The sequence below is a fragment of the Petaurus breviceps genome, unplaced genomic scaffold (genome assembly GCF_028583685.1).
Source record: "Petaurus breviceps papuanus isolate PSGF00001 unplaced genomic scaffold, PetGlider_PUasm1.0 178, whole genome shotgun sequence".
NCBI classification, from domain to species: domain Eukaryota; kingdom Metazoa; phylum Chordata; class Mammalia; order Diprotodontia; family Petauridae; genus Petaurus; species Petaurus breviceps.
Genome location: NW_027185777.1, coordinates 33,945,685 through 33,972,887, shown reverse-complemented (window position 1 = coordinate 33,972,887; position 27,203 = coordinate 33,945,685). Strand labels below are relative to the sequence as shown.

Sequence of the window (27,203 nt, the reverse complement as noted above, 5' to 3'; positions counted from 1 at the left end):
TTCCTTCCTTCCTTCCTTCCTTCCTTCCTTCCTTTTATATTTATAGTATCCAGCATAGTAGGAACTGAATAAATGCTCATTGACTGACAATCATCATCCCCATCTAGTAAATACCTGACACAGTATTTGAGCCCAGATTTCCTGACCCTAAAACTAGAGCTCTTAGAGCAGGAACATCGTCATCATCATTGCCTTTTCTTGTATTCCACATGTTTAACACTGTGCTTGGCACATAGTAGGTTCTTGATAAATGCTAGTGGACAAAGTCAGTGACTTCTGATCTAATTAGGGAGGAGTGTAGGGCTTTTGAGGGAAGAGATATTCATACCACTAGGATGAGTGTGCACTTATTATACCTGCTATCAACAATGAGTCTGCAAGTGTTTACAAAACTCCCATAAATGACAGAAGTAATATTACTTTATTGCTAGGTGTTTGGCATCTAATACCAGTGCAGTCCTTCACTGATATGTTGGGGATTCTCTTAGTTCCAGAAAAGGGGATCTCATACAAAATGATAAATGACTCTGTCTCTTTATCCCCCACATCCCAACAATGCATAAGCTTGCAGGACTGTTTCGTTAAGTAGTAGCAGGAGAAAAATGCATTTTTCATTTTCCAGCCTGTTAGTAACGTGATTCTCTGCTCCCATGTGGCTCATCATAATTTCAAAAGATATGGAGCAGAAGGGCTTTGGCAGGAGAGGATTGTTCTTAAAAGTTGGTGGAAATTAGCTGTTTCTTATTATACCAGAGTTCAAAATGTAAGATGCATAAAGGTATGGACAATTTAAATGATGTTTGAAAAGCTTAGAGAGGGTCACAGAAGGACTGAGCCTGTGATCTCTGGCATTTTTTCACCTCTTTGGCTCTATGATTCTATAATATGAGAAACGAAAGTGTTTCTACATGAGCTTAAGCAAAGACCTTATTTTGGAAAAGGGTATGGGATTCTTTGGTTTAGAAAGAGAAGGTGATAAGGAATTTAGGGTTAGAGTTTGTTAGGATACTAAGGTCATTATTGCATGACTGATTTCCCCAGAAGACAGAACTAGGCACAAATTATAGAATTCAGCAATACTTTTTTCTTTTTTTTAATTTTTATTATTAAGCAATCAGGGTTAAGTAACTTGCTCAAGGTTACACTGCCAGTTATTTCTGGGTGTGGTGCTGAGTGTCTGAGCCCTGGATTCGATCTCCAGGTCGTCCCAACACTGGAGCCCGTGCTCTTACTCGCTGAGCCACCTGGCCGCCCCATCGATACTTTTTTCAATGCCTATTTGTCAGGCACTGTACTTGGTTACCTGGGGATCCCAGGACAAAGGCAAAACACCTTCCTTCAAGGAACTTATATTTTGTCAGGGAGACAACTGGTATATACATAAATAAATGAATACAACATTCTATATTATATACATTATATATAAGGCAATTGAAAGGCATTTTTGGGGAGGTGCTAATGGTAGGGAGATAAAGGACTTGTGTAGAAGGTAGTACTTGACTAGAGTCTTAGAGGGAATTGGGGATTCTTGAGCTGAGTCCTGTAGGGTCCAAGGTGAGAAGAGAGGGCATCCCAGTCATAGGGGACAATATCAGCAAAGTTGAATTAGTGGGGAAAAAGAACATCCACAGGATCGTGGAATTTGAGAGTTGGAAGGGACATCAGCAGTAATTTAGTTTCCACATGGATCACGACCTACAACTTAAGAACTGAAAAGGTTGCATATGGGAAAAAATTTAAGAAGCCCTGAATTTATTCTAAGCTGACCCAAATGTGTAGGGATCTCTCCTCAGCCTCTGACTAGAGGCCTCCGAGGAAGGGGAATCTACCACTTCCAGAGGCTAGCCAGACTACTTTTTGCCATTCAGTTGTTTACAATCATGTCTGACTCTTTGTGATCCCATTATGGTTTTCTTCGCAAAGTTACTGGAGCAGTTTGCCATTTCCTCCTCCAGGTCTACTTTTAGATGGCTCTAACTGTTGCTGAGTTTTTCCTGACATCAAGTCTAAATCGGCCTTTTTGCCGCTTCTACTTGGTGCTCCTGATTCTACCCCATGAAGTCAAGTAGAACAGATTTAATTCCTCTCCACGTAAGAGCCCTTCAAATAGTTGAACACATCTATCGTGTGCTTTTCTTCCCAAGCCTAGCCTTCTTTTCTCTAAAATAAACCAAAACTCTGATGTCATAAACTCAGAATTAAGCATGATATTCTATATGAAGTCTGACAAGTACAGTGAGATTATCATCTCTGTATTTCTAGAAGCTCTGCCCCTCCTAATTCAGCCCAAGATTCCATTTGTTTTTTGGCTACTGCATCACACTGCTGACACACATGGAGTGGAGAATCTACTAAGAACCCCAGATCCTCTTTGGAAAAATTGCCATTTATTCATGCCCTCCTCATCTTGTATTTGTAGAGTTGGATTTTTTTTTGTGCCTAAGTGCAAGTCTTCACATTTATGCCTAGCTAATTGGATATTATCCAATTTATCCCAGAGCTTTAGCCTGTCCAGAGCTGTTTGGATCCATACTCCATTATCCAGTATGTTGGCTATCTTTTCCATCTTTGTGGTATCTGCAAATCTGATGAGCATGCCATTTGTCTTTATCTAAGACACAGATAAATGTTCAATTGCACAAGCCAAATATGGGTTCCTGGAGTATGTGTACTCTAATGCTTCACTAGAAATCACCTGCCATGTTGACACCGAACCATTAACAATTACTCTTTACTACATAGGAAACAGTTGGTAGTTAAATCTGTCTAGAATGTAGAATGCCTGAGGAAAAGCAATGGGAATCCAGTCTAGAAAGATAGGTTGGAGTCTGATTGTCGATGGTTTGGGTCAGGTGGTTCATGGTTTGTACTTGGGTAGAGATGCTGATCTGAGGGGAGATGGTATGGTGTGGCGTGGACATGTCCAGGTGTGGTGAAGGCCTGGATTTGGGCAAGGGCATTGCCAAAGCTAGCCCATCGGAGCCTAGCATGATTCCAAGGGTGAGGTCAGAGCTTCACTGGGGAGGAGGTGGAGTCGATGATACCACCTCACTTCCAGCTCTCTTTTCTATTCTATCTTCCCCCATTAGAATGTGAGCCTGTGAGGGCAGGAACCATCTTGCTTGTTTGTATTTGTTCTCTTTCCAGTGCTTAGCACAGTGCCTGGCACATAAGAAGTGATTCATACACTTTCTTTTTCTCAGTCTCTATCACTGCTTCTCTCTTTGTCTCTGTCCTTTTTCTCTAATTTTCTCTTTCTTTCTCTCTGTCACTATATATTTTTTTCCTTCATTCCCTCCCTCTCTTTCAAGTAAGGTAGATTTTTCTTTTTGCCTTTTTTTTGGTCTCCTGAATATTTTTTCTTATTCCATGTAATTAGCAAGTGTTTGAGCATTGGGGTTTGATTGATCCCTCACTCATCTTTAAATATAATTCTTAAGGCTACTTTGACTATTCCTTTTTTTTTTCACTAATGCAACTAGATGCAGGAGTGGGGAACCTGCAGCCTCGAGGCCACATGTGGCCCTCTAGGTCCTCAGGTGGGGCCCTTTGAAGGAATCCAAAGGTTTGTTCCTTCCAGCCTCTCCTGGGGCATTGTAGTCTGCAGTTACCTGTAGTTTTATAGAAGTAGTTTCATAACCAGCTTTGTTTCTGTCAACACTGGGGATCTTTTGCAAAAGAAAAGACTTGACTGAAGTTCAGGGGAGTAAGTTCAGTATGTGCAGTAGATAAAACCTCTAGACTTTTGAGTCAGGGAGACCTGAATTCAGATCCCCTCTCAGTGGTTTCCTAAGCTGAATGACCTGTCGTTAAGCCACTTAACCTTTCTTAGCCTTGTTTTTGTCATCTGTAAAATGGGGAGAATAAAACCCTTAAACCACTGGGTTGAATTGAATTAGATATAAGAAGTGCTTTGCAAGGGTTCCATATCAGATATTATTCTTTTTAGGTAACAGTGGTCATAAATTCCTTGTTCATTAGTCAGTTATTAAGATAACTATAGGATTAAGAGAAGAACTCTACTTGGAAGGTAGCAACTTTATCATTAAGAGAAAAAGAACTTACCATTACCTGTAAATACCTGAAAATAGCCCTTCCCAGAGTCTCATTCAGTTAGGGAGTCTATTAACCATCTGAAATGATGGCTTCTACATTGAGGTAGCTTAAACATTTCAGTCCCATGGAGTCAAAGAGAATTGCAATAGAAATGGAAAATCAACTCAGTGACGTTTATGAACTTCTTTAAATGGATATGCAAGATCATAGAAAGAGGCCAGGATCATTAAGCAGAGGACTTGGGTTTAAATACCATGTGGTACCTTGGATAAGTCACTGAGTGGGTCTCTGTTTTCTCATCTGTAAAATGAACAGGCTTGGGCCACATGGTTTCTAAAATACCTTCTGATAGTAATCCTGTAATCTTTTGTGAGATGGGTATCCCTTTGGTCAACTTCTTATAGAGAAACGAATGCTTTCACCCATTGTTGACAAAAGCAGAATTCTTTTTGAAGTAATTTGTTAGAATTCTTTTGTGATCTTTTTGTTACATTTGACAACCAACTTTAAAATCTATATCTATCTGATCTATCTATCTGTCTATCTGTCTATCTATCTATCTGTCTGTCTGTCTGTCTGTGTCTGTCTGTCTATCTGTCTATCTGTCTGTCTATCTATCTATCTGTCTGTCTGTCTGTCTGTCTATCTATCTACCTGTCTGTCTGTCTGTCTGTCTATCTGTCTGTCTGTGTCTATCTGTCTATCTGTCTGTCTATCTATCTATCTATCTGTCTGTCTGTCTGTCTGTCTGTCTGTCTATCTATCTATCTACCTGTCTGTCTGTCTGTCTGTCTATCTATCTACCTGTCTGTCTGTCTGTCTGTCTGTCTGTCTGTCTGTCTGTCTCTGTCTGTCTGTCTGTCTATCTGTCTGTCTATCTATCTATCTATCTGTCTGTCTGTCTGTCTGTCTGTCTGTCTGCCTGTCTGCCTGTCTGTCTATCTATCTATCTCCCTAAAGTTGAAATAGCAGTTATTGGACAATGATTCAATACGATGAATTTTCATTTTACATAGAATTTTCAAGAAAGTAGCTAAAGAAAGATGAACTTGTAGTTAATTTTCTTAAACTCATTTAAAACACAACCTGTTTAGAGATTAATTATTACGGCTCCCACATTAGAGCATGGGAATGAATAAGAGTGTTTGTGCCTATTTTAATTAGCAGTAGCGATCTTTTTCTTTTGTCTGTAGTTTCAAAATGGCTTACCTTACAATCCTGTCTTTGTGATATCATGTTGGCTGGGACCTCCCCCTTCCTGCTCCCCCTCCCAACTAGAAAGGCCCTGGTGAACTTATAGGAGGACATGAACTTGTGTCACACGTGATCACCAGGCATGGATTGAGTCATGAGAGGCAATGCACACACAAGCGAGATCGCAGGTCTGTTTGCGAATATGTTGGTACAAAGAACTAATATTGTCCTTCATTCTCAAAGAGGACCAAAGTGATATCACTATGTTAGAGTCAAGTTACAGTGTGTCCAATGTGATGAGCTTGGAGTGCTCTACCACAGGCCCAACCCAAACAGTCCTTGTGAACATTTGGGGTGGATTCTCTAAATCTGCATGTCTCCCATTTCTTTTGAGCTACTTCAATTCTGCTTTGCTTACAGAGCACAGCATCTTCTCTGATGAGGGCATATCATGCTGGGTGGTCCTGTGCCAATGTCTCCCACGTCACACAATCAATTTCAAAGTTCTTAAGAGAGACCTTGAGAGTGTCCTTGTATCACCTTTTCTGACTACCATGTGAACACTTGCCCTGTGTGAGTTCTTCATAAAATAGTCTTTTTGGCAAGCATAAGTGTGACATTTGAACAATGTGACCAGCTCATCAGAGTTTCTACTGCTGTATTTGTAGCAGGGGGCATCGCTTTTGTGTTTGGCACAAGACATCATAATGATAATAGCTCATATAGCACTTTAAGACTTGAAACATACTATCATCTCTTACTTTCTCTCATTCTCTTTCATTCTTACTCTCTCTCTCTCTCTCTCTCATCTTCTTTATATAATGCCCAAAAGAGAGACAAATATTTAATGATTTACTCACTCAAATATTTTGCCTGCTCAGAGCAAAACAACTGTCCATTTAAAAACATTTTCATGGTGGATTGTGTAAAAATCAGTCTCACCTTAATGATGAAATCATTGATATTTATATGACATCCTCTCCTACCCCTTTATATTATTTTACAGTCATAACTTGCTTTGAATGGAGGTCTAGCATTTTTGCATGAATAGTATTGGATATCTGCTAGAGCTCTCTCTAAAAATTATTATAAATGGTGCCTCTAATGAGGAAGAGGATGAGCACCTGGAATTAATTCTCTCCCAAATCAAGACATTTCAGTGAGAATGTTTCTACTAACTAGATTCCATTGGAAGATTTTCACCAATCTCTCCACTAACCAGATTATGTTTATTATATAACAACACATGCATATTATATTATATAATATATTATATGGAATATATACATGTTATGTTATATATTATATACATGCTATATGACAAAGCTATTATTTTATATAATATATACATATAGATAATATATTATCTCATGTCTTTTGTAATATATGCATGTATAATTATGTACATATATAATATTTTAAAGTTAGATAACATATGTGCACATGACCTAGTGAGTAAAGAGGTATAAGTAGCATGATTTTAGCTTTGGCTCCGTAATCCATATTGCTTGAAACCTGGCATGCTTCAGCCCTTTTAAGGACAATTAGCTGCTTTAGTACGTTGTGGTGTGTGTATGTGTGTATGTGTGTGTGTGTGTGTGTGTGTGTGTGTGTGTGTTAGTTAATACACATGGATTTTCAATTCTAAGAGCCATAAACAGAAGGAACTGGATGAGGGCAAAATACTATCAGCTTTGGAAAGAGAACTTCCAGGCAAGTCTTTTGATGCCTTCTCATCATAGCACTAGGATAACCCTGGCTTCTTGAAGCCTTTTGTTTTTGGATGCTAATCTCTGACAGATGCCTTCAAGTTGGAAAACTCTTGATTACAGGGCTATTGAAGTATCATAAATTCATTGTCTGAGGTCCAGACTGGTTAATGTAGAGAAGTGTATCACTAGAAGAGTGGTCCCAACACTCACTCTATCTTCTGAGCATGACCACTTTCATGATTAAAAGCGGCTATTTTGGGGTTTATTCTAGTGAAGCTTTCCTTTGGTGTGCCTCAGTATAGAACCCACAAAAAGTATGTGATTCTTTAATATGCTCCTTGTGACTGAGACCACCTCTGAGGGTTCTTGGGATAATGGTAACCGGTGTTTGTCTTAGAATCATATCAGAAGAGGGAAGATGGTCATTGTTTGACACAAGATCGCAAATAACCGTTAGTGCCTCTTGAGTTGTACTGGCTACTTGAAAATGGATATACCCCACTTAGGAATATAGGAAAATAGGAAACCCCACTTAAAACCATATATTGACATATTGGTTTGACAGTTCCTCTTCTTAATATCAGTTCTCAAATGCTATTTGTTCTTACGCCCAAGAATCTTTAATTTGGTTCTGTTGTCAAATTCTTCCAATTTATTTGAACAATTAGTCTCTACACTGCTTATCAAATCCTAAAACATTTGGTGGCCCAAAGCCATACCATTTTGACCTGAGAAGTCAAAACAGCACCAACATCCAATACAATTATGGACAGGGAAAGAAATCCTTTGTCCTTCAAGTAGGTGCTTTCTTACCACTGAGGAGTGGCCGGTTATGTCGGTATGAAGTTGGCAGCTGACCGATGTCTTCTATTCTGTGACTCATTACCCTGGAAAGGTGACCGGTGTGATGTAGACTCCCCACCACAATGCTGTGTAAGTAGACAGGCTCGATGAAGTGACTGAGGAGAGCTCCTTGCAATCCAAGAATGTTCCATCTGGGTGGGGAAAAAGAAAAAAAAAAAGTCAAAAGCAACCTCACCAACCAGTGCAAGAGGAATTGAATGTAAGAAGCAACCCAGACCTGTTTTATCCTAGTTTGTTTTGCAGAGTGCTGCTGCTGCTTCCCCCCCCCCCCAGTCCCTGATTCCCCAGGTGACACATTTCCCATCATGCTGATGGAAATGCCTCACTTGGTGACTGCTGCAGAGACACACTGGAGTGGTCATGACAGGCTTTGGCCTTGTGGCTACTAATGATTTTGCCACCTTTCCAACTATTATTGGACAAAGTTACAATGTTAGTCTGCATTTTAATAAACCTTGTTCCTTTTTTCTATAGAAAAAAAAGTCACTGGTAATACTGAAGGTAAGTTCTAAATTCTCCAAAGAATATAAAATTAGATAAAAACAAAGAGAAATAGAGTTATTTAAAAAATAGAGTCTGTGCCAGAAAATTCTAGAATTCAGCCTAGTCCAAGGAGAAGTAATTTGCTTCTGTTTCTGCAGCTCTCTTCCTCCCCCCCCCCCCCCCCCCCCCCCAAGTTGGAATGTTCTATTGTGTTGAACTCAAATGACACTTACAAATGACCTCATTTTCATATGGACACAGTTTTGACATTAGAAGTTCAGATCAGTATAATAGTGTAAGGACTTTGTTTTTCAAGTAAATATCATTTAGGGTGAATTCTGACTCTCTCTCCCAATATTAGAAACCCAAATGCTGGCAACTTTTTAAGATGTTCTCTTCCACATGTGGGTGGGGAAAGGTTAGAGGCTTTTGCTATTTAAGGTAACACCATCCAGTGGTTGCTACACTAAGTAATGGGTTTAGAACCCAACCTCCATCAGGAGCAAGCATTATGCAGCTAATTTCTTACATCATTGTTCTTTTCATTAATTAACATTTCTCTACCGTTAGTGCAATTATTGTGGGGCTTCCATGCTGTACATCTCTTTTCATGATTAATAAGGAGTCATTATATTTCCCTTTCCTGAAGCAGTCAATTAACACAGAATACTTTCCATTAATTACTGAATGTTTAAAACCAGCATGCTGTACCTGGAGAGCAATCTGCTCCAAGAACCTGTGACACCAATTGCTTTAAAAAGTTCTCTTTAAATTTTATTCCAAAAACACAAGCAATTTAGCCAGCGATATTAATTTGCCTCAGAAGCAGTGCTGTGAATGAGAAACATCTTTTAATCTCATGCAAGAAAAGGCAGCCATCTGGCTGGGGAGGATTTCAGAGAGAGGCTCTCTTGCTCTCACTCTGTAAATGCAGGTCATTAAAGTAATGTGTTCATCTACATAAAACTCAAATGGAATATAAAAGGTAATATTTATATACAAACAATTTAGTCCCACAATTTAAGCAGTCATTGGTTTTATGAAACATTTACTTTAGTCTATCAGATTTGCATAACTTCATTTGAAAAAAAAAACTGTGGTCATTTCTACAAGTCAGATTGTCTCTCTTCCCCCGACCCCCCAGCAAAGGAATGAAACAGCTGCCCTTTTAGAATAGATCTCCAATTGCAACACAGAATTCAGCTTGAAAACTTCTGAAGAAGTAGAAATCTCAGTGAGAAACACAATGCCTGGAATGGATTTTTCAGGGACACAGCATTTGATGGCAACATTTCTTCCCAGATATTAATTCACACCCACACCTAGGATGTATTCCTACAGCCCATGATTTCCCTAGAAGCTGACTGTTTCCTTGCTCTCTAAGACAGTATATGAATTTCTACAAAGTCCAGAATAGATTTTTTGGGGGGTATTTTAGTAATTGTGACTTTGGAAAACAGGATCCTGTCTACTTTTCACATTTGATTGGGGTTTTTCTGGATTTTTTTCCCTTTGAAGTGTGATACACCATTTCTTCTCCTCTCCCCTCCCCTCCAGTGCCAAGATGATGCCAAGAAACAAGGAGAAAGCCCATCATCAGTAAAACGATCTTCATTTGGTCTTATAGATGCTTTTCTTTTGAAGAAACAAGAAAGGTATGTTCCAGAGGAAATGACTGTATCTGTCATGAAGCCTATGATACAATACCTTTAATTTTTGTTTCCTATCCTGAACACATTCCCTGTTGTATTTATGAGTCTGTTTATGAGAATAGCTTTGTCTACAAAAAAGGTCTAGCTATGAGCTGGTTGGGCAGAATGATCTTAGGCTGTAGATTGTGGCAAAGGATTCTGGTATAAATGAAGGTAAATGCTTAAGTAATTGATGAGAATTTTTTGGAACTTTGAGGTTGTTTTAAAATTCATCATCGGTGAAAAGCAAGGAAACTGTGACATGCCCATTTATAACAAAGTACTTTATTCAACCTTCTTGCAAAGTATAATTAGTATTCACAGGAAAAACATCATTACACTGCAGGTCGTTGATGTATTGGGTGTGGGGGGAAATATTACGGACCCATTTTTGAATGGTTCTGATTGTGCAAGATTGTCCAAAGACAAATAACTTCTATATCTGTCCTCTTCTTAATAACCTTTAAAATAAGGAGAAAATCAACCTTCTGCTTGCTTAGTTATAGGATTTTCAACTTATTCAGCTAACAGAATCAATAAAACCAAATGTCTTCCTGCATATAAACTGGAGAGTTTTTAGCACTCAGGATTGAATGGAAAAATATCTCACCTTTTGTTCAAACAGCTGATATTACTGCAATGTTGACAGAGACAAAATCCCATGTCCAGTTTTCAATATAGATAATCCCTAAATAAATATGTTTTTGTCTGTTTGTCAATCACTGAAATACCACAGATAAGTGGAGAAGAGATCTTGGAAAAAGCTGCCTTTCTTTAGCTGAGAGACACAATCTCTTTACTGAGGACAAATCTTGGCCTCAAAGTAACAATGAAAACAATCACAAGATCCCTTTTGGGATAGACTCCAGACCAGTCTATCACTCCAAGTGTGAGCCTCTGAGATAAGTTGAAAGAATAGTGATAATCATTAGGATCAGCATGTAATGGGCATTTTGGGCTGTTAGCTTATCGGTTTAACATCTTGACATATCTTCAAATGAGATTTAAATCTACTGAGGGCAATGATGTGACAACATGGGCCACTATGCTTGGTACTCTGGTATCTTCATAAATGAATATTTGCCATGCCTTATTCTTTTCCTGTTAGGGAAATGGCCTGTTATCAGATAAGGATAATGGCGACATGAAATCATCCTTACTTGCAAAATCTGGGTCCTCATGGCACAATACACATAATGGGCTAATGCTGGGAGAAAGTTTGACTAGGCCTAGGGTAGAATTGGCAACATTGTAAGAATAATTACTAGATTTGACATTTTATGATTGTTGTTGTTATTCCTCCATACTTGTGATTTCATCTGAGCCAGTAGTTTCCAATGAGGAAAGTCAACCAAAGAGAACCTGCAACTATTTTGCGATTTAGAATCTGAAAGCATTGACTGGTGTGCTGACATAATACATGACTTGTATTGGAATTGTAGCTAGTATATCAGTGGTAGGACTTAAAACCACCTGGCCATCCTGAATCTAAGGTTATCCCTCTATCTTCTGCTATAGAAATTTTCTCCAGTAGCCAGAAATAAAACATAATTGTTCAAAACAAAATCAAAAGAATAAATGAGAAAGTGGAATATCTCATCAGATAAACAACTGATCTGGGGAATGGATCATGGAGAAATAATATAAGAAGAGTTGAACTACCTGAAAATTATGATAAAAAAGAACCATGACACAATACTATAAGAAATTATCAAGGAAAATTGCCCTGAAGTTCTAGAGCAAGAAGGAAAATGTAGAAATAGAAAAATCCACTGATCACCACCTGAAAGAGATCTCAGGAGGAAAACTTATAGGAATATCATATCCAAGTTTCAAAGCTTCCAGGGTAAGGAGAAAATATTGGGAGCAATAAGAAAAAAATGAAATATCATGGAGCAATAATAAGGATTACACAAGACCTAGCAGCTACGACGTTGAAGGTTTTGAAATACTCTATTCTACAGAGTGAAAGAACATGGATTAAGACCAAGGGCAATTTATCCTGCAAAGTTAAGTGTAATCCTGAATAAAAAAATGGATATTTAATGAACTCAAAGACTTTCAGGTTTTTGTGACAAAACCCCAGGGAAAATCTGACATATAACATCCAGGAGAAATATAAGGTAAACACTAAAGACCAAGTATAAGGGAATCAATAAGGTCAAATTGTTTACTTCATATATGTGAAAATAGCACAGTTCTTATGATTGTCATTATTATTTGGGTAATATCAAAGAAAGGCATAGGTTGAGCTGAGTATGATGGGGTGATTCTAAAAAAAATAAAACTGGGTAGGTAGAGAGAAAAAGGAGTAATTATCTCACACAAATAGGCATAAAAGTAAAAATTGATACAGAAGAAGCTAGTAGGGTGGATGGTGGGTAGTGCTGAAACCTTATTTTCATCGAGAATGGGTTAAAGAGGGAATGACTTCTATGTCTAGAAGCATATAGAAGTCTTCTAAATTCAGAAAGAAATAAGAGGCCAAGGGATGGGGCAGGGAGAGAATAAGTGAGGGACTCATAGGGGCTGGGTAGGTTAAGGAATAGGAGGGCAAGGTAGCAGGTAGAAATAAAGCAGAAAATCAAGGAGAGGGTAAATAGGTAAGCAGGATAGTGAGGAAAAATAGGAAGGAGGATAATACACAAGTATCTTAGAATGTGAATGGCATAAATTTACCCATAAAATGGAAACAGCAGAATAAAAATTCAAATTCAGTATATGTTTCTTTCAGGAAACATAATAAAAATGAGAGACACACACCAAGATAAAGGACAGGAGTAGAATTTAGTTTGTAAAAAAAGACCAGGGGTAGTAATCATGATCTCAGACAAAATTAAAGTTAAAATAGATTTAATTAAAAGTGAAAAATAGAGAAACTATACTATGTGTCAGCAACATTATTCAGTATTGTTTTAGACTTTTAAAATACCTAGACAGTATCAGATACCTGAGAATATACAGATCAAAACAAACACAGGAACTATATGAATATAAACATAAAACAATTTTTATACAAATAGACTCAGATCTAAATAACTGAAGTAATATTTGTCATTTATGGTAGGTAAATACAATATAATTTTTAAAATGGCAATTTTACCTAACTGGTCTATTTATTCAATGTCATCCCAATAAAATCACTAAAAACTATTTTCCTGAGGAAGAAAGAAAATCACAAATTTCATTTGGAAAAACAGAAGTTCAGGAACTTCAAGGAAACCAGGGGAAAAAGATGTAAAGGAAGTAGATTCAGTAGTAGCAGACCTTAAACTATAAGGTAAGAGCATTGTTAAAGTGTAAAAAGGATAATTTGAATGATTTTAAATTAAAATTTTCTTGTATAAATAAAATCGATATAGGTAAGAATAGAAGGAATGCAGAAAATTGGGGAAAAAACTTTCATATACAATCCCTCAGGATGTAATTGGGTTGGAATATTGCTGTGGTGTAGGAAATAATGAGCTGGCTGATTTTGAAAAATATGGAAGGACTTGGACTTATGAAGGATGATGCTATCCTCCTTCAGAGAAACAGATGACAGGAGGAAATAAGCACAGTACGGTCTTAGATATATGTGTATGAATGTATATGTGTATATATGTGTATGCTTATATATATCTATGTATATGTATAGATATCCACACTTAATTATAACTTTTGGGGTGGTAGGGGAGGGAGGAGAAAAATAAAGTAAAAAGTGCATAGAAGAGAACAAAAGGAAGCAAAGAAAAGCTGGGCAGCTTTGAAAACAGTGTAGTATTTATTGTATAGGTTTTTTTGAAATGGAAATTTATTGTTTTATATTGAATCCTCTCTTATGGTCTGCTGTGCACATGGCAATGTTTTTTTGTTTCTTTTCTCATTTTGTATTTAAGTTCAAAATAAAAAAAATTACCAAAAAATACACAGTTGTTCTAATCAGTAAGCTCTTATGTGGAAAGCAGGCTCTCCCGTCTTAAGGGAAGCGGTGAGCCAGTACTCCATGGATGCAAGAAGGACATGTTGTTGGCCACAATATGGCCTAGTGTAATCAGAAATTGGTGAAAGGTGTGATTGAACAGGCTAAGGACTAGATAGGAAAGTTTGCTGGCAGGATTCATGAATATAAGACCAGGTGGGATTAATTAACATGACTGACTGAGTTGTGACCAATGGCACAAAGGACAAATTGTTGGAAGAGAAACACTTCAGCACCAGTATCTGAGGCAAGCACCAAGGATAGCTCCCAGTGATGTTTCTTTCAACTATTGCCTTTTTACATTAGGAAACTCATAGCTCCCCCATTACCCTATCCAGGGAGGTAAGTTCTTCTTGGATATAAGGAGTCCTATGCTTGTTAAGATATCAAAATCCTCCATGATGGAAACTGCATCATCATTTACCCAGGAACCTTCAGTGTCTATGTAGGATGGAAGTACTACTTTCTTAGGGCAAAACTGAGAATTGATAATAGGAAGAGGGCTGAGGAAATGGAAGTTAGATTCCTCCAAAGGCAGGGCTGGGACTGATTGCTAAAGGCTTGTGAGCCTTCATCTTCATTTTCTTCTCTAGGGTTCATTCAGCAGTCCTCTGATATTTGGACAGATGACCAGGGCCTTGACAAGAGTTGACTTGTTTGTTTATGATATAATGCTAATAAGATAACTTAATCTTGGTTAAGTACTTATTTCAGTGTCCTAGACTGCATTCTGAAAACTGTTGACCATTTGTCCTGCAAATATGTGGGTTAAGAGGAATTAGGCAAAGGAATAATGAATGGCTCGGTGTAAACCTTACTTATCTGGAAAAATTATTCAAAGTATATGTTTTACCTGTGTTTTACATCATCTTGATAGGGGGAAAATAGCACAACATGAAGCCTCTCAGTGTCTAGTAGCTGAATTAGTACTGTATAAAGACATTAGTATTAAGCCAATCTGGACCATGGGGAGTATATTTCTTGGCAACAAAAAGAAATTCACTGTATCCCATTCTATGACCCATGAGATCCTTGAGCACCTTGAGTCAACTACAAGTATTAATTAAGTACCTACTATGTGCCAAGCACTAATTATTTGTTGTTACTAAGTCCAACTGCTTGAGTAGCTTGGGGATCCCAGGAAACTGGTATGTCTATGGTTACACTATTGTTGACTGGGTTATGGTCAGAAGGGTGATATACTCTTCAATGTAATGAGTGATGATAAAGAAGAATGACTTCATTGCTTTGAAAGAGGAAAGAGAAGCAGCTTATCAAATGTATGACAAAGGATTGTTTCACTGTTGGCAAGAATCGACACAGAAGAAAGGCTTCTTCTCTGGCCACACCCATACCACAACTACTGGTTGAAAAGCAAATAATTCAGTCTAATATTTTGTACACATGAACTGACAGATATTTGGAGCAAATGAACAATTGATTGTTTTGGTAATTTTCAGATGTCTCCCTTTCAAACAGTGGACCTGCAGTTAGGAAGACCTGAGTTCAAATCTGACCTCCATCACTTATTAGCTCTTTGACCCTGGGCAAGGCTTCAATTTACTCACCTGTAAAATGAGCTAAACAGCCCTCCCAGAGCTTTTGTGCAGGTCAAATGAGGTAAAAGTTGCAAAGCATTTAGCACAGTGCTTGGCACATGGTGGGCACTTGATAAAATCTCCCCTACCCTCCTTCCTTCTCTCTTCCCTCTTCTTCTTTTTCTTCCTTCCTTTACTCCTCCCTCCTTTCCTGTTTCATTCCTTCCTTTCTTCTTTCTTTCCTTGCATGTCACCACATTCTAGCATGTGCCTATTTGCATTTCTTTGTTCATAGGTTGTCATAGTACTCACTCATCACTACCATCTGCACATAGAGTAAAAGTTCTCTGAATTTGTTATGAATATTTATGGTAGTTTCCAGCGAAAAATGTAATTTTTTCAGCACACATAGTATAAGGTAGAAAAAGATGAAGAGACTTACCCATCATGAATTCTGAAGCTAGGTGACAAGTCCTCTTAATTCCAGGGACTGAAGAAGGACTTGTTGGATTTAAATTCTGACTCTTAGAATGACTGTCTCTTACAGGTAAAGTTCATTAGTATTTGTCCATTTAGGGATGTGCGTTTTAAAAATATGGTAAAGAAGGAGAGTTCTAGAACGAACACATTCAAGATCTAACCAGCTATGTGACCCAGGGCAGTTCATCTCTCTTGGGCTTCACTGGTGCACTCAGCAGTGACTTGCCCAGAGACTATAGCCAGTACAAAGTTTGAAATAGACTCCGATCCCTGACTCTAAGGCCAGTAGTATTCTTTGTTCTGCACCACCCTGTCCCTTGCTATTATGTGACTCAAAATGACCCTACATTTTACTTTTTTTTTAATCTTCCTATAGGGATGTCTTATTCCCCAGAACTCACAGTACTTAATATATGCATCATTCATTTGGCAATTAATCATGGACTATCTTGCAATATCTCTTGAATTGTTATTAAACTTAAAATCCATGTTAAAATGAAAATGCCTAGGTCCAGAAAGCCTGGGAATTTTGGGCAAAGGCCTAGAATTACTCCACTGTTGGTTTTCAGTCACTGTGGCTGGAGCTGGTAAGCTAGGAGCACCATGCAAAGGAGCTGACCCACTTGTCCCATCTACCTTTCCTGGAGCTGGAAAGATAAAGAATGAGTACCTCTTGCCATTTTTCCATGATTCTATCTGGAACTAAAAAGCCTATGATCTCAAGCAAAGGCCTAGGGTTCCCTCACCCAGGACCTTAGACTATGCCTGGAGCTAGGATTGAGGTCACTGGTCTCAAGTCTTTTTTCATTCCAATCCTTCCTCTACTCGGCTGGCAAATTGTCTTCCTGGTGTTTCTTATTCAATAAATCCCAGTGCCTCTTTATTATCTTTAGGATCAAATAGAAAATGATCTGGCCTTCAAATCCCTTCATAACCTGGCCCCTTCCTGTCTTTTTAGTCTTCCTACCTCTTATTCCTCTTTCTTGCATTCCCATTCTGCAAAATACTGACACTGGCCTCTCCTTTTCCTAAAATAAGACACCCCATCTCCCAATGCCATGCATTTCCATAGGCTCTATTGCTGGAATTCTTTCCCTATTCTTTTTTTTCTTGCTTTATGGAGTGGGGAAGGCAGGGCAATTGGGGTTAAATGATTTGCCAAAGGTCACATTGCTATTAAGGGTCAAGTGTCTGAGGTCGGATTTGAACTCAGGTCCTTCTGACTCCAGGGTCGGTGCTCTATTCACTGCACAACCTTGCAGCCTTCCCCCCCCCCCCCCCACTCATTTCTGCCTTCAGAATTTCTTGACTTCCTTTGAAACACAGTAAAAGTATCACCTTCTGCAAGAATCCTTTCCTGGTCTTCGTTAATGCCAGTACCTCCCCTCCCTTGATTGTCTCCAATTTATTTTGTGTGGATCTTATTTGTATGCATTTATTCATATGTTGTCTCCTCCATTGGTCTGGAATCTCCTTGAGATCAGGGCCTTTCTTTGTATCCCCTGGGGGCCTAGCACAGTGCCTGGTACATAATAGGTGGTCAGTAAATGCTTGTTATCTTGACATGACAGAAACAGTTTTAATGCTACTCTTACTGGGCCCTTAGACTCCAGACTGAAACCCCAGAAGCCTACGACTTCAGACACCATCCCTGAGTGCATGATTCATAGATGAAATTATCTTCTGCCATCTGGTGGGCAGGTTCATGTAAACTCAGTTCAGGTCTTAGGAACCCAAACCTCTTGCCTGAACTTCCTGCTGCCCCCTTTCTGAAGCTTCTCAGTACAGAGAGGGAAAACTACACCCAGGATACCCTCCATCATTACACGATCCCCCAAGGTAGAGTGTCCAACCAACTCACATTTATAATAAGCAAAATCACACTTTCCATTTCTCCAACCCCAATGCTTCAATACTGATCATCCGGAGACTAAATCCTTCTTCCTACTTCTTCCTGTACTCTCATCCCCATCTAACTCACTCCAACTACTACTCTCCAGTCCCTTTTTTTCTGCTCTTCCTTTCCCACCCCCAGAGCCCTTGTTTAGTCATTAAAAAACTCCATCTCTTCTTTCCAACAATCTTCATTGTCTTCTGCTCAGGGAAATTTACTCCTTCTAGGATACATTTCTTCACCAGCCATTGTGTTGAATACTCTTTGCTCTTTCTCTCATGGCCTCTATCATATCCACCACTTCAGACCCTCCCTTAGACACCATTATTCCACAACCTCTTCCTAAATATACCTCAGTTCATCTATATAATCTAATTCAAGTCTTCATTACTGTGACCAACCTGCCATCAGGTCCTCCTTCCTTCTTTCTCAAGGAGTCTAGTATCTGGTTCATAGCTTATTTATCTCTAGCCTAACTTCTGTCCTCATTCTTGGAGACTTCAGTATATTCATTGATATTCCCTCAAATACTCTGACCTTTCAGGTCACTAACCTCCTCAATTCCTATAACCTACAGCTGCACCCTATTTGTCACTCATAGGGAATGACAAACCTCGGAACCCACTGTTATCCATAGCTGTGCCACCTTTGAGATTTTGAACACTGAGAATGTCCTTTTTGATAACCATCTGCTTTCTTTCCATCTTTCCCTTTGTTGTATGTACTCCTCCTAAACTGACCCTTTGGTCTGACTGGACCATCTAGTTCTCCCAGTCTACTATAGTTGTTATGGCATCACTTTCCTTTCCTTTCTTCATAATCTTGACCCTAGCGTCAACCAGTTCAATCACATGCTTTTTCCACCCTTGACTCCTCTTCCCTCCTGTCCTATTACCATTCACACCTTCTAAATCTTCAACCCTGGATGACCCTCCACCAGCTACTTTTTCTGTTCATACTCTAGAGCTACTAAGTACTAATAGAGGAAGTCATACGAGCATATTAATGGGAACCATAACAGATTAATGTTGTCTAATCTCAACTGGTCCTTCATGGTTATGCTGTAAAACTTTTATTCCTCTGACAGCCTCTGTCACACTTTATACAGATGCCAGAATACTCTAAGGCATAGATATGACCACATGCCACCTTTGCTTTATAATCTCCTATGGCTCCCCATTGTCTATGGACTAAATTATAAACTCTTTTGCCTGGTGTTTATGACCCTCCATAATCTGACTCAACTAATTTTCTAGCCTTATTTTATATGTCTCCTCTCCTGAATGAGTCAAACAAGATTACTAACTGTTGCTTAAGCCTGATACTCCATCTCTTGCATTCATAGAATACATTTCTCATGCCTGAAATGTGGTCCTTCCTCATTTCTAACTCTAAGAATCCATATTGGTCTTTAAGACCTGACATGGTGCTGCCTCCTCTGTGATGCCTTCCTTGATTTCCTCAGTTGTTAATGTGCTCTCTTCCTCCCTACTCTTCTTGATACTATTCCTTCTTGTGTACACATTGTGTCCTGCCTGTAGAACCTAATCTCCTTGAGGGCAGGGTCAAATTAATTTTTGTCTCATATCACCAGTGCCTGGAACACAGTAGATGCTTATTAAATTTTTATTGGATAGATTTAATAGTAAATCCTACCTCTCAAATGATCTTATCAGATTCATGAAGGCAAGGACCTTGTGTTATATTTCTTTGCTTCTCTCATGGTTTTTGGTACAGTGCTGTACAATGTAATAGGCTCTCCATAAACACGAGCAAATGCATAGGTCCTTATGGTACAATAGAAAGAACCTTGACAATGCATAATTGGGGAAAATATAAACTATTATTAAAAAAAAAGAGCCCTGGCTCTGGAGTGAGAGGGCCAGGGTTCAAATCCTCCGTCCATGATTTGTCAAAGAGAATAACAATGCCTATCTTCACTATCTTGCACTTTTGTGATGAGGAATGAATATGAAAGTGCATCAAGAGAGCTATAAAAATAGAATGTGAAATCACTGAAAAAGCAGTGAGGATGAGGAAGAGAAATGTCATTTGCCACTTTCTTTTAAAATATATTTTTTGTTTAATATTAGATTTTTCCCCAGTTACATGTAAAAATAACTTTTTTTGCTTCTTTTGGAGGGAGAAAGTAGGGCAATTGGGGTTGTGACTTGCCCAAGGTCATATGGCTAGTTTTTTTGTGTTAAGTGTCTGAGGCCAGATTTGAACTCAGGTCCTCCTGACTCCAGGGCAGGTGCTCTATTCACAGAGCCACCTAGCAGCTCTGTAATAATAATTTTTAACACATATGTTAAAAATTGTTCTAACATGTAACTGGGGAAAAACAAAATACTAAATAAAAGCTAAATAAATAAATAAATAAAACTTGAATTCCAAATTCTGTCCCTTCCTCCCTTTCTCCCCCTACCCCACTCCATTGAAAAGGCAAGCAATTTGATACAGGTTATACATGTGCAGTCATGCAAACCATATCCATGACAGTCATATTGTGAAAGAAAACATAGACAAAAGAAACTCAAGAAAAATAACGAAAGTGAAAAAGAATGTGCTTCAGTCTGCATTCAGACAGTATCAGTTCTTTGTCTGGGGATGGATAGCATTTTTCATCATAGTCTCATCACTTTCTTTTACCACCAAAGTTGCCAGAACATTTGGATTTTATGAGGATGAGGAAGCAAAGAAGCCAGTGCTGTCCGGGTTAGAAGAACGAATGGCCAGAAGGACCGATTTCCCCCAGAATTGTACAAGTTTTGGTTCAAGTGCTTGAGAATGACAGTTGTTTAACTGGGACCTCTATTTTAAGCCTAGAGTCACAAATGATATTCTCTTCTGGCTTCAAGAGTCTGACTTTTAAAACAAGACAGGGTATAATACATCTCTGTTAACAGTGTGAATAAAACAGGTAGACAGAATGTCAGGGTTTTTTTTTTTTTTTTACTTTCTGAAGGGGGAAAAAAGAGAAATTCACTTTGGGGGGAATATTGAGCAGCAAATCTCCATAATCAGGAGAGGAATTTCACATTCTTCTCAGTCTGAAGTCTAAGCTTAGAAATCAGACATTACTGTTTTCTCTAGAGAAAAAGCTATCTTTTTCTTTTAAAGCTTTTCATTTTCATAAAGTTTTAATCTGTTCATTTAGAGACACATTTTGATCAATAATCAGGCTCAGGTACTTAAAATTAGAAACCATATCTAAAGGAACATTAGTTCCAGAAGATTTAGACTGTTAAGTGTCACTCAACTTCTGAGTTTTAGAGACAAATAAAACTCAGGTTTTCCCCAGGCTTCCAGCAGGCTGTGGTATTTGTTGGTTAGACGCAGGACAGACTGGCTCATTAAAATTCAAAGGTTTAACTAGGCACTGATCGTGTCTAAAGGAAAGCAGCACAATAGAATGTCAGCCAGACTTACCTCAGCCTGAGTACTTGGCCCAGTGAGAAACAGAGAGCTGGAGCTGTCTGGACAGTTAGAGCTGTCCAGAATGTCTTAATGAAGTGGATAGCAGTGCCGTCTAACTGAAACTTTTTGTTTGATTCTGCCACATTCATAGAGCTATGGAATCAATTGGTGACATTCAGCTTCTGTTTCTTTAACAGCTTTGGGAATGGCCATAATGTTTTCTGTTTCTTATATAGTCTTAACCAGACAGCATTGACTGCCTCAGGCTTGGGGGAAAGTCATATGACTGTGTTGGGGCAGCTAGGTGGCCCAATGGATAGCATGCTAGGACTGGAGTCAGGAAGACTCATCTTCTTGAGTTCAAATCTGGCCTCAGGCACTTATTAGTTGTGTGACCCTGGGCAAATCACTTAACACTGTTTGCCCCCCTCCCCCCCCCATTTCCTCATCTGTAAAATGAACCAAAGAAGGAAATGGCAAACCACTCTAGTATTTTTGCCAACAAAACCACAAATGGGGGCATGAAGAGTTGGACATGATTGAAACAACTGAACAACAATGTATGACTGTTAGTCATTGCCATTAAAGAGGCTGTGAACATACCCATTTTGCAGATTTGGGTAAATGCCATATGAGAATGCTTTCAAAATTAATTGGCTTTTTTTGTACTGGACCTGGAAGAATACTCTTACTTAAGAACTGAGTGCTCTCTACTGTAGGGATTAGATCACCCTAATCAAGAGTTGTTTGAAAAGTGGTTTTGATATTCTCATCATAGTGTGGGTTAAGGAAATGTCAAGTATTGCCTTCTAATAATCATAATTATATAATTATGATGATAATTTTTGTCAAGTGCTTCATAAATTTCATTCTAATTTTATCTTCACAGCTCTGGGAGGTAGGTAAAACTTTGTTTTGCAGATGAGGAAATTGAGGCAGACAGAGGTTAAATGACTCGCCTAAGGTCACAGAGGTAGTAAGTGACTGAAGCCGGATTTGAACACAGGTCTCCCTGATTCTAGATGGAGTGCTCAAAGGGGTCATGTCTACAAATGATCAAAACAATCAGTTCATTTGCTCAAAAAATTAGTCAATGCAAAAAGGGGAGGCACTCATTAAATTATTAGGTAGCGTGTATGCAAAATACCAAAACGCTACATTTCAACTTTGACCTAAGCTATTTACTACATCATTTGTTGTTCAGTCCTTTCAGTTGTGTACAATTCTTTGTGACCCCATTTGGGCTTTTCTTGGCAAAGACACTGGAGTGGTTCGCCACTTCCTTCTCCAGCTCATTTTACAGATGAGGAAACTGAGGGAAACAGGGTTAAATGACTTGCCCAGGGTCACAAAGCTAGTAAGTGTTTGAACTCATGAAGATGATTCTTCCTGACTCCAGGCCCAGCATTTTATCCCCACCTAGTTGCCCATCACTATATCATATCGCTACAAACATATATGTGTGAATATGTTTATATAAAATTCACGCATACACACAAATGCATACATACCATTGTTACTATTCAACAGTTTTTCTGGAAAGAAAGGAAGTAGAGGGGATGGATGGTAGCACAATGGATAGAAGTCTAGACCTGGAGTTAGAAAGGTCTGAATTCAAATCTAACCTCACATGCTTACTAGCTAGGTGACCCTTGGTAAGTTACTTAACCTGTTTGCCTCTGTTTCCTCATCTGTAAAATAGTGATAATAACATCACTTACCTTCCAGGGTTGTCATAAGAATTAAATGAGATAATATATGGAAAGTGCTTTGAAAAAATTGAAACACTATACAAGTGCTAACTATGGTTATTATTGTTAATGATAATTTCCCCTGAAGATCAAGAAATAGAGATATGGTTAAAGGACAGGCAGAGCTATGGAGTCCTTTGGTATTTGATGCTATATGGTGACCCTCACTGCTTCTGTGTATACATTTGCTTCTTTCCTCAAGCCATACACATACACATAGAATTTGGGCCAACAGGGAATGGAGAAGAGGGGATAAATAATCAAAGGCAATGGATTCCATACCAGGTTCGACATGCATCGAATCTAATTGACAAACATTTATTAAACCCTTGCTATGTGCCGGGCACTGCTAGGCAATGGGGTTACAAGGACACAGAATGAAATAATCTCTACCTTTAAGGAGTTTGAGTTATTGAGACATAGAATGTCAAGGAAATTTAGAATGTACCTAGTTTATTCTCCCTAAGTTTATAAAAGAGAAAATGAAGGTGAAAAAGGAAAGCAACTTTTTCAACATCAAACAGCTGCTAAGTAGTTAAAGAGTTGGAAAGCAGATATCCTCTGAATCTAAGGCTTGTTTTTTCATTTTGCTCTTCCCAAGGGAAGTAGTTTTATGAAGAAATTGGATTTAAAAAAATTCAGATTTCTGATTTCAGAGTGTAGGGAACTTCCAGTGTGGAAATTCCCTCTGATGATACAGATGAACAGCTTGACAGGAACTCTATCAAAGAGTGTGAAAGAAAAGAACTGGAATACAAAGTAAAAATAAAGCTGCTAGGATAGTTCAAGAATATTCTCCCTAGTGAGGAATGGAATTCTTTCTAGGTTTATTTGGTTGTTTCAATCATGCCTGACTCCTCATGATGCCATTTGGGGTTTGCTTGGCAAAGACATTGAAGTGGTTTGCCATTTCCTTTTCCAGCTCATTTTACAGATGAGGAAACTAAGACAAACAGGGTTAAGTGACTTGCTTAGGGTCACACAACTAGTGTCTGGGGCTAGATTTGAACTGAAGAAGATGATTCTTTCTTATTCTGGTTCTGGTGCTCTATCCACTGTACTCTATCCAGCCCAGCTGCTCTGGATAAAGATGTAGAAATATATCTCTTTAACCTATCTGAGTCTCAGTTTCTTCATCTGTAAAATGAAGGAAAGGGAAAATGGGAACAGTCTAATTTTTCTCCCTTCCCTTCTTGTGACCATGAGCAAGTCACTTTACTTTGATATGTTTCAGTTAAATGAAGTGATTGTACCATAAGAAATCTTGAACTGGACATTTTCTGAGGAAACTGGCAAGACCCCTTTAAACAGATACAGAACAAAGTAAGCGGTATGATGAGAACAGTTTTTATGATGATAATACTAGAGAGAAAAATAACTTTGAGAGACTTAAGAACTCTGATCAAAGCAATTATGAACTACAAGCCCAGAAGACTGAAGCTGTAACATGCCTCTTACCTCCTGCCAAAGAGGTGATAGACATAAAATGCAGAGAGAAACATGGATTTTCAGCCATGATGCATGTGAGAATTTGTTTTTCTGGACTATGTATATTTATGATGAGTGTTTTCTTTTTCTTTTTGATTCAATGGGGGATGGGCATTGGGAAGGATCAATTGTAAATGCATGTAAAATAGTTTTTTTTTGGAGGAGGGAAGTCAAGGCAATTGGGGTTAAGTGACTTGCCCAAGGTCATACAGTTATTTAAGTGTGTCAAGTGTCAGAGGTCGGATTTGAACTCAGGTCCTTCTGACCCCAGAGCCTGTGTTCTATTCTCTGCACCACCTAGTTGCCTCAAATAAATTTATTTTTTAAAATAAAAAAAAAGTCATTGAATAAGATGCTATGAAAGGTTCCTTGTAGTTCCAGGTCTGATCCCATGAAGACACCTTGTTCTCACTCATGAAGGCAGAACAAACTCAATTAAATGCTTCTTAGAATATTTGAAGCTAGAAGCAGAAGTCAACTTGTGATCTGATCATTGGAGAGACCTCACTTCTATTTCTCCCCTGTCTCTAATCTCTGAACCCCAGGAAAAGATGGGGGACACAGGTGCTGGACTCAATCAGCTAAATCCATCACCTTCATTCCCTAATACCCCTCCCACTGACATAACAACAGCTACTGTGGGAGTTAAAGCAAGAGTCCCAACTATGATGCTTGTAAAAGGAAGTATATCAAAATACCTCTCAGGAGATCAAAAAAAAAAAAAAAGAAACTAATTTTCTTACTGACAGAACATCAAGGAGTCTCCTAAAACATTTATCTATCTTCTTCTTTGTCAATGTTTATCTAATTATCTAATTATCCATTGAATCAAAAGATTCATTCATTCATTTACAATCTTCAATATCTATTGAGCTTTTAACCTTCTAATGTTTATTGTGCTCTAAACCCAACATTTTGTTTGTTACAGAAGCTTCCTTTTATGCCTCAGAATGATGTCAATTGTTATTTATGACATTCAGCACCTAGAACAGCACCTGCTGTGGTTTTATTTACATGACTTTGGGATCTATTGATTTAAAAACCAGTTCCCTGTGTTTTAGCTTTTGATCAGTATTTTGAAGGGAGTGATCTAGATTTTGCTCTCATACCTAGTTAGTAAATAAACTCTTTTTGTAATGGAATCCAGTTTATTTTTAAATAATATGAGAGAGAATTAGCAAAGAGGATTACAAATGGTATTCATCTCATGGATACATTATCCCTAATTAAAGATATAATTGTGCTAATTGATTGTCATTTAAATAAATAAGAAAGATGTGTCATAGATGATGGAACAATTCAGATTTAATACTTTTTTTCTTTAGCATTTGCTCAAATCAGAACTCCATCTCATAATAGAGGCAGTTAGAAATTTGTAAATATAGATGAAAATGGCTCCCAAACAGCTTGTTGAATAAGATTGATTCCCTTGGAAAGATGGTCACAGTGTGAAACTTGGTGATAAGTATCTCTTTTAGGATGCCTGGGGTCCTGATGACATCTTAGGTTTTAGGGCTTCAATTTAAGCACTGCCTCAAAGTAATAAATACATTCTCTCTTTTAAAAATTAAATTTTATTTTTTTGAATTGCCAACCGCTTATTTTCATACCTTCACATATTCTGTCCCCTGAATTTAATAACCAAAAAAACTAAAAGTTTTTTTTCCCCTATGAAATATGCATAGTCAAAACAGATTTCCTCATTGGCCATACCCAAAAATGTAGAATGTATTATTCTCAATCCAGTAGCAATAAAAAAGGTCAGGCTTAGGGAGCTTTAAGGTTGAATGTCCCTCATCTTTCCAGAGACCAAATGTAGGACAGCCTGGGAGATATTATATTCCCTTGGGTAGTCAGTCTATGCCCTACCTATGCAATTATTTATATTTTACTTTTTAATTATTTTCACAATGATATTTCATGAAAGTAGATTGTATTTCTCCATTTGTTTATTCTCTGATTTACTCCACAAATACTTATTGAATGATCCCCAGTAGAATGTAAGCTTTTTAAGGGCAAGGATGGGTTTTTTTTTTGTCTTTTTGTTATCAGTTCCTACATAGAGTTGGGTACCTAGTGCAATGTTAATGGGATTAAGATCTTCCCCACCCATTAATAGACCTCACTGTGGAGTCCATTACTGGAAGCTTGCTTAGGGGAGGCTTGCTTGTCAGAAGGCTTTCACATCTTTTGCTTTTTTCTAATTAGGCACTGAGTCACCAGGGTTGTAATGCCTTCTGGTTCTGAAGTGTATATATACTCTGAGTTGGTATTTTGCTCTGGGGGCTCACTAATGAGAAGGATCTTGTGATTCCCTGGTTGAGATTCTGAGTGGCCACATATTCAGAGCTCAGATGTAAAGGCTCTCTCAATCCAAGGATGTATGTAAAGTAAAGTGTATAGCAATATTGCTTTGATTCAGGCAGTCAGAGCCCTATCTGTTGGTCTTTAGTTCTCTGCTGTATTTTCTCTGAAGTTCAGGGTGCTGACTTTTCCCCTGAACTAGTGAATGTAATTTATTTTTATTTTTGCTTTATGGAGGGGGGAGGGCAAGAGAGTTGGGGTTAAGTGACTTGCCCGAGGTCACACGGTTAATAAGTGTTAAGTACCTGGGGCCAGGTTTGAACTCAAGTCCTCCTGACTCCAGGGCTGGTGCTCTATTCACTGTTCC

At 38.3% G+C, this 27,203-nt stretch overlaps 1 protein-coding gene across 2 annotated transcripts in view; it reads right to left on the bottom strand.

The window, feature by feature from the left end:
- Positions 1-27,203, bottom strand: part of ADARB2 (adenosine deaminase RNA specific B2 (inactive)) — a 660,801-nt gene that overhangs the window by 10,399 nt on the left and 623,199 nt on the right. For both annotated transcript variants that reach the window (XM_069086535.1, XM_069086536.1), the window contains one exon: positions 7,776-7,957. In XM_069086535.1, the coding sequence (XP_068942636.1) occupies positions 7,776-7,957 (182 nt within the window). The remainder of the gene's footprint in view (positions 1-7,775; positions 7,958-27,203) is intronic.